The sequence below is a fragment of the Trichechus manatus genome, unplaced genomic scaffold (genome assembly GCF_000243295.1).
Source record: "Trichechus manatus latirostris isolate Lorelei unplaced genomic scaffold, TriManLat1.0 scaffold00008, whole genome shotgun sequence".
NCBI lineage: Eukaryota > Metazoa > Chordata > Mammalia > Sirenia > Trichechidae > Trichechus > Trichechus manatus.
Window position 1 is genome coordinate 19,699,953 of NW_004443944.1, and position 8,769 is coordinate 19,708,721.

General features: G+C 44.1%; 1 protein-coding gene across 1 annotated transcript in view; it reads right to left on the reverse strand.

The window, feature by feature from the left end:
* Window positions 1–1,859: 1,859 nt before the first annotated feature.
* R3HDML (R3H domain containing like) overlaps window positions 1,860–8,769 on the reverse strand; it is a 15,273-nt gene continuing 8,363 nt past the window's right edge. Inside the window, 2 exon segments of the mRNA XM_004370568.1 lie at window positions 1,860–1,986; window positions 7,355–7,468. Coding sequence (XP_004370625.1) covers window positions 1,860–1,986; window positions 7,355–7,468 — 241 coding nt within the window.

The following is an 8,769-nucleotide window of genomic DNA, read 5'->3' on the forward strand; positions in this document are numbered from 1 at the left end:
ACCAGGAAGAACAATTGCATCCGCTCTCTCAAAGGACTTTATTGTGGGTGGGATGACATGCACAGGCCATAGCCTGGATGGGAAGGACCAAGAAGGGAGAAAACTCACTCCATCCCGGAAAATTTAGGGACTGTGTTGGGGTGGGAGCTGTTCTCCATGCAGGTCTTTGGAGCTTTCTCCTCCAGGCAGGAACGGGGAGGGGCCCGCTGAAGGGCAAGGTCTGAGGGAGGAGATTTTACTATCTCTGGAGACAAAAGGACTTTTGTGTGTTATGATCTTGGGGTGGGGTAGAGTAGGGTGGAGGGAGGAAACTGTCTGTGGGAATGAGAATGAGATTCTGTAGGAAAAACAGAAGTAGAGAGAGAGAAATCAGACACGGATACAAAGACTGTTGTTGTTAGGTGCTGTCCAGTCGGTTCCGACGCGTAGCTACAGAAAAAAAAAACGATGTCCTGCGCCATCCTCACAATCGTTATGCTTGAGCCCATCATTGCAGCTACTGTGTCAGTTCATCTCATTGAGGGTCTTCCTCTTTTTGCTGACCCTCTCCTTCACCAAGCATGATGTCCTTCTCCAGGGACTGGTCCCTCCTGATAACATATCAAAGTACTTGAGATGAAGTCTCATCATCTTTGCTTCTAAGGAGCATTCTGGCTGTACTTCTTCCCAAACAGATTTGTTTGTTCTTCTGACAGTCCGTGGTATGTTCAATATTCTTTGCCTACTCCATAATTCAAAGGCATCAATTCTTCTTCAGTCTTGCTTATACAAAGACTAAGAAAAATAAAGAAGGATAGAGCAGAGAAGCAGATAAAAAGAAAGAACAAGTCAGAGAAGCAGAGTGATGTGGAAACAGAAAAAAACCCAGAAAGAGCACCCCCTGAGGCAACTTTGGTTTTGGCCTCTCAGTCCTGAAGCTCAGAGAGAAGAGTCAGGCAGAACAAAGAGCATCTCCAAGCCCTAGCTCCCATCTGGGCGCCATCACAAACAAGCTGTGCCGCTTGGAGTAAGTCTCATCCTGTTGCTGAGCCTTGGTATACCCATCTGTAATAAGGGGGGCCTGGAGCCTGTGGAGGAGTCCTGGAGTGGTGCAAATGGTTGAGCGTTTGGCTACTAACCAAAAGGTTGGTAGTTCAAACCCACCCAGAGATGCCTTGGAAGAAAGTCCTGGTGATCTGCTTCTGAAAGGTCCCAGCTATCAAAACCCTATGGAGCAGTTCGACTCTGACACACATAGGATGGCCGTGAGTCAGAACTGACTTGATGGCAACTGGTTTTCTTTTCGTTGTTGTTGTTTGGACTCTTTGGTGGCTCCAGTGACATGCAATTGGGGGAGGGGTTCCACATGCTAATTTCAATAATTTTTAAAAGTTTGGAGCTAAAATGTTCCCAACTCTGGGAGGCAACAGAGCATGGATCTTCAGAGGCTGCCCAGCCGCTGGTTGGCTGTCATTGAATGAATGAAGGTTTCAGGCTAAAGCTTATTTAACAAATGCCTTTCACTGGCTGGACAGTCTTTTGGGATTTAAGCTTGAGAATCAGAAAACTAACGAGCCACCACTGCTCCACCCAGCCTTGGCCTCCTAAGCACTGAGTCAATTAAAGTTGCAAGTCTCCTTTCTGGAGGGCAGAGAATAGAAAGATGGAAATGAGGAAAGAAGGAGAGCAAGGAGGTCTGTTTCTTCTGGCACATGCCTGGACATTCAGGAGATGGAATCCAAACTGGAAAATTCAGATCAATGGGTGAGCCGTACTCAAGCCCTTTTTAAAAAATAATTTCTTGGCCGTATCTTTGAGGAGTGACTCTTGGAGGTTCAGGCCCAGATGGAGGCCCGCCAGAGCCCAGGGAAAATTCAGAATCACAGGAGCTTGTTGGATTTGAGGCCAAAGAAGCACATGTTGCTACTGCAGCTGCCTCTGTAACTGGAGGGGCAGGCGGAACACGGCCTCCCCATCTTGTATGGTCCCTCCCAGATCCAGTTGCCCCTGGAAGAGACAAGGCCCCAGGGACACAGGGTTGGGGGACAGAGTACAGTTACCATGTGTACAACCTTCACACAGGCTGGGGTTCCCAAATCTCACAGTGCCACTGACTGGCTGTGTGACCTTGGGCAAATCACTTCTGTAAGCCTTGGTTTCTTCAACTGTAAAACCAAAAGAAGACCCCTCTCTCACAAGGAGGCATCGAAGATCAAATGGAGCCATATATGGAGGCACTTAGCCTTAACCAACTAGATACCATTGAGTTGATTCTGACTCATGGCGACCTCAGGTGTGGCAGAGTAAAACCGCATTCCACAGGGTTTTAAAGACTGTGATCCTTTGGAAGCAGATCACTAGGCCTTTTCTCCGAGGTACCTCTGGGTGTGTTTAAACCACCGACCTTTTGCTTAGAAGTTGTGTGCTTAACCATTTGCACCACCCAGGGACGCCGCATCCAGCACAGTGCTGGCGAATAAGTGTTGATTTTTATATTCCCCCACCCATCCGTGCAGTCAGGCAGGTCTGAGTTCTAGTTCCTCATTCTGCCACCATCTGCTAGCTGGGTAACAGAGAATAAACCACCTCTTTTCTTTTCTTTTTTCCTTTTTTTAATTTAATTTTTTATTGTTGTGTTTTAAGTGAAAGTTTACAATTCAAGTTAGTCTCTCCTACAAAAATTTATGCATACGTTGTTTTGTGACCATAGTTGCTCTCCCTATGCTGTGACAGCACACTCCTCCTTTCCACCCCTGATTTCCTGTGTCCATTCGACCAGCTCCTGACCCTCTCTGCCTTCTCATCTCACCTCCAGATAGGAGCTGCCCATTTAGTCTCTTGTATTTACTTGAGCTAAGAAGCACACTCTTCACGAGTATCATTTTATGTCCCATAGTCCAGTCCAATCTTTGTCTGAAGAGCTGGCCTCAGGAATGGTTTCAGTTTTGGGCTAACAGAGAGTCTGGGGGCCATGTCTTCCGGGGTCGCCAGTCACCACATCATTTCTTAAGACTTGTTTTTATCCTCTGAATAAAATAAATAGTGTCTGTGAAAATTATGGGAAATGCCTGATAAGAAAACACTTTATAACTTACAAGAACACTGTGAAAATGAGAGCTGGAATAACTGGATGGTGAGTATAATTCAGTCATGGGGGAACATAACCATCAAGACTTGTCATAATCACTACAGTCCATTTCATCAATGGCCTTATCCCGACTCCATCCTACCTGCTGCTGAATTAACCCCCCAAAAGAACACCACCTTCATCACATCCCTCTCCTGCTCAAGAACTTTTAGTGGCTTCCCATTGCCTCTGCAGGAGTTGGCAAAATTTTCTGATAAGGGCCAGATAGTAAATATTTTAGACCTGAAACAGTCTCTGTTGCAACTACTCAACTCTACTGTTGTATGTGAAAGCAGCCATATATAATTATAAACAAATGGGTGCTGCTGTATTCCAATAAAACTTTATTTACAAAAACAGACAGTGGGCCAGATTTGGCCTGTGGGCTTATAGAATCACATCTCTAGCTTTCAGTCAGGCATTCCGAACTGCTCTCGAAGCACATGAATCCAGCTTTCACACTTCATCTTCCCACAATCCTCTTCCCCATCCCAGCCCTCAGATTTCTCTCTTCTTCTCCTTCTTTGCCCTCTCAAGGCCTAAAATCATTCTCTCAGCTCTTCCTGGGTTCTGTCTAGTTAATCTCTTCGCTGGCTTGCAGTGTCAGTTGTCTTTGCCAGTCCCAGTGCTGTATTTCCTCACACCTTAAATGGACATTCCTTGTCGGTAGGATAGAATGCTTTTCCTCCAAAAGTGATACTTCATGACTATGATATTGAAGTCGACCAAAATGGTCACAAAAGCATGTACTTCTGGTTTCATAATAGGATTCATTTATTCATTCAGTCATACATTCATTCTTTCAACAAATACTTCCAGAGCATCTATTGAGCATCAGAATCTGTGGTCAACAGTTTTCAAAAGGTGCTCCTGGAAATCTGTGGGCAGGGAGAATGGGTGGGGGAGACATCTGGGGTGATAGAATCAAAGTATCTCTTTTGTTTAATTTAATCACTTGGGGAAAAGTTCTACTGCTTTAAAAAACAAAGGGTTAAAGTCTCTACGAGTTTTGGAGTAAAAGAGGAAGAAGGAAACCAAAGACTCAGAGAGGAAACTAGTCCACAGGACTACACAACCTCATTTACCCTGAGACCAGATGAACAAGATGGTGCCCGGCTACCACTACCAACTGTTCCGATCAGAAACACAATACAGGATCCTGATAGAAGGTGAGCAAAATGTGAAACAGAACTCAAATTCTTAAAAAGTACTGATTTACTGGACCAGTTGAGACTAGAGGACTCCCAAAGACTATTGTCCTGAGATACTCTTTAAACCTTGAACCAAAACTATTCCATGAGGTCATCTTTTAGCTAAATAACAGATTGACTCATAAAGCAAACAATATCATCTGTGAGTACTGTGCTCCTTTAAAAAATCATCTATATGAGTCAAATCGTCAACATTTACTCAAAAGCAAAGGCTAGAAAGCAAGAGGCCAGGGAAACTAGATTATTGGAAACGGAACAAGCAGAACGGAAATAATGAGAAAGCTGACACATTGTGAAAAATGTAACCTGTGTCACTGAACAAATTGTGTAGAAATTGTTAAGTGGGATCCTAATTTGCTGTGTAAACTTTTACTGAAAACAAAATATTTTAATTTCTAAAAGAAGGGTGGAAATCATTGCAGTAGAAGGATATGGGGGTGAATAGGGTTTATTTCCCACCCTCAAAGAATTTATAACCTAATTATAACCATGGCTAGCATTTATTTGGCGATCACTGTGGGGAAATCGTCATATTTTAATCCTTACAACTTTATGAGCCAGGTAGTATTAACCCTATTTTAAATGATGAGACTGAGGCCTGTAGAGATACAATGACTTATTCAAAGCCCCCAGTATTTGAGTGGTAGAGCTGGGAACGAAACTCAGATCTGGTAATAAGAATCAACAAGTATTCTGCTCTTACTGTGAGCCTACAGGCATTACCTGTGTTATCTCAATTCTCTCAACAATCCCATAAATAGGTACTGTTTTATTCCCATTTTGCAGATGAAGAAACAAAACTGAGGCATAGAGGAGCTAAATAACTAAATCATAGATTGGAATTCAGGCAGTCTTGACTCCAGAGCCTAAAATCTTAGCAATGATACTGTTACTACCCAATGCTTCAAAAATTCAATATATTAACAAACAAATGAGAACAGTCTCTTGAGTTGTTTGTCATAGAATTTGTTTTGTTGTAGTTTTTGTGTGTCTGATAAAGCTGGGCTAAAATGTGATACTTCATCTATAGATACTACCATCTGACTGATAATTAGCTTGAGAATTGGTGTTCAGGCTGCTGTAAACCAATGACTTCCAGAGTATCAGGATGGTATAGTAGACAGAAAGGAGTCCTGGAAGCACAGTGGTTAAGTGGTAACCTAAAGGTCAGTGATTTGAACCCACCAGCCACTCCACAGGAGAAAGATGTCGCAGTCAGCTTCCTTAAAGATTTACAGTCTTGGAAACCCTATGGGGCGGTTCTGCTCTGTCCTATAGGGTCGCTATGAGTCAGAATCGACTCAATGGGCAGTGGGTTTGGTTTTGGGGATAGTAGACAGAAGGAGTCCTGGTGGCAAAACAGTTAAGCACTTGGCTGCTAACAGAAATGGTTTGAACCCACCAGCTGCTCCATGAAAGAAAAGACCTGGAGATCTGCTCCCATAAAGATTTACAGCCTAGGAAATCCTACGGGACAGTTCCAATCTGTCATATAGGGTTGCTACGAGTTGGAATCGACTTGACGGCACACTACAACAGCATAATAGACAGAGTATAGGACTTAGAATCAAAAACTTGGGTTTGAAACAGCTTTACTTCTTTTTTTTTTGTTCAGCCTTACTTCTTATTGGCTGTGTAACTTTTGTAAATGACTTAACCTCTCTGAGCTACAGGTTCTTAATCTGGAAAAATATTTTCCCAGGGTCCCTCCCTTTCCTCTCTCCTTCCTTCTTGCCATCTTTCATCTCTTCATTGAGATAATAAAATGAAAATATTTTGTAAATGCGGAAGAGCTATGTGAGAATAAAGGGTGCTTATTACTGCGTGACTCTGAAATTCCAAATATCACTTGGAATTTGTACTCAGGAGCATTTGTGAGTTTGTAAGCGCTAGGCTGCTGACGGAAAAGTCGGCAGCTTGAAACCACCAGCCACTCCAAGGGAGCAAGATGTGGCAGTCTGCTTCCTTAAAGATTACGGCCTTGGAAACCCTTTGGGGCAGTTCCACTCTGTCCTACGGGGTCGCTATGAGTCGGAATGGACTCCATGGCAACAGGATTGGTTTTTGGTTTGGTACATTGGATGGGAACTTCCATTCCCCTTCCTCCATGTTTCCAAGGGACATGTATTGGAGGACCACTCCTAGCCTCTTTCTACTCTGCAGTTACCTGATTGGAGAAGCTGGGAGAAGGAGCTGAGCATGCTTTCCCTTTCTTCCCTTTGGGATCAGCCTGCCTGCAGCGGGGGTGCGTGTGTTCTCCGTTTCTCTATCTCTTGCCTTAAGCCTAGAGGGGCTGGCTCTGCACTTGCAAGAAGAAGCCTGTTGTCGTTCAGTGTTGTCTGTCACAGGATAAAAACCAAAAAACCCAAACCCGTTGCTGTCGAGTTGATTCCGACTCAGAGCGACCCTATAGGACAGAGTCATAGTGACCCTACAGGACAGAGCAGAACTGCCCCACAGAGTTTCCAAGGAGCACCTGGTGGATTCAGATTGCCAACATTTTGGCTAGCAGCCGTAGCACTTAACCACTATGCCACCAGGGTTTCCTGTCACTGGTTGGGTAGGTCCAATTCAGCAGTGAAATACTTGCAAGCTCACTTGGCTGGTGGACCTAAGCGCCACTCTCTGTATTGGCTTCATGAGTGAGTCTGGCTAGCCATCTCCCAGGCTCCTCTGTCTGTCGCCCAGTTGATTCTGGAACTTGGGTGAAGAAAAAGGATCACTAATGGACTCTATAAAGCCACCAAATTCTGTGGTATTGAGTTTACTTAAAATTGAGGAAGGAGTGGCGTCTCTGAAACACGGTGGGGAATTTTATATATGGCATGTACTTATAATGTGTGCGTGTGTGCATGTGTGCATGTGTGCATCTATGATATCTACTTATTTAACTACGAACACCTATGATATCTACTTATTTAACTACAAAGTGTGTATCTTTCTTTTCTTTGCATCCTGCTCATTCTGCCTCAGGATCCACAAACACACCCACCCCCTCCACTCTCAGGACGTTCCTTGCCGAGTGCTGGCACTTAACTTAATGGCGTAGTTGCAGACCAGATACACTGCCCGACGCCAAGTGCTGCCCCACACGTTGATGCTGCCACAGGTGTGGATGGCACAGCCCAGCGGGTGGGAGGATGCGAAGACAGATGGGAAGGCTATGAGGAGGACTCAGTTCCTTGGGGCTCCCGGACTTGGCTCAGGATGGTGCATTGGGTAAAGTCTTCCCAGGGGCTGTCTTCCTACCCCAGGACGAGGGGGCTGGAGGCATAATATTGTAATATAATCTTTATCAAACTTTTTTGACTGCAACAAACCATAAGGAATACATTTTATATTGTTACCCAGTGCACAAACACACATGCACGCACACACACGCACGCACGCGCACACACACACGGGGGCACATGCACATATGTGCATAATTGGAACAATAGTTTTATGAAACAATATTTAACCTTATCGTGTATAATAAAATATACTCCAATATTTTCTCGTATACTCTTCTATTAGTTTCCTTTTTCCTTTCTTTTCTTTTTTTTTGCTAGTGACCAGCCTTATAACTCTAATGGGTCTCAACCTATCATTTGAAAATCACTGTTGTGTTGGAGGTTAAAACACAAACTTTGGAGTCACACAGACTTGGATCAGAATCCCAATAACACTAGCTATGTAACCTTGACCAAGTCACTTAACCTCTCTGTGCCTCGGTTTCCCCATTGGTAAAATGGAGGTAATAATATCTCATGGCAGGTCAGGAGGGATGTTTGGTTCAGGCCTCACATTTCTTGTTGTTGGGTGCCACTGAGTCTATTTCAACTCATAGTGATCCCGTGTAACAGAGTAGAACTGCCCCATAGGGTTTTCTTGGCCGTAAACTTCTGGAAGCAGACCGCCAAGTCTCTCTCACAGAGTCACTGGGTTGGTTCGAACTGACAACCTTTTGGTTAGCAGCCGAATGCTTAACCATTGCACCACCAGGGCCCCTTTCACATTTCCTAGAGGGCCTCACATTGAGCTTTTTGAGATTATCTCCAAATGAGTCGCAGACACTGAAAGAAAACCTGTCATACCGCTGGATGTCTCTGTCCTGTTAAAGGAAACCCAGGTGCTACGGCTGCTAACCAAAAGGTCGGCAGTTCGAATCGACCAGGTGCTCCTTGGAAACTCTGTGGCACAGTTCTACTCTGTCCTGCAGGGTCACTATGAGTCGGAATTGACCGGACAGCAACAGGTACAGGTCCTGTTAGAACATTACATTGCATTGCACTTTTATGTGTAAGAAGTGTTAACATACCCAAATCAGCACTCAAAATATATTACAAGTTTTATAATCTTACTTTGGCAATTCTTTTTTTTTTATTTTATTGTACTTCAGGTGAAGGCTTACAGAACAAATAGTTTCTCATGAAACAGTAGTACACATACTGTTTTATGACATTGGTTAAC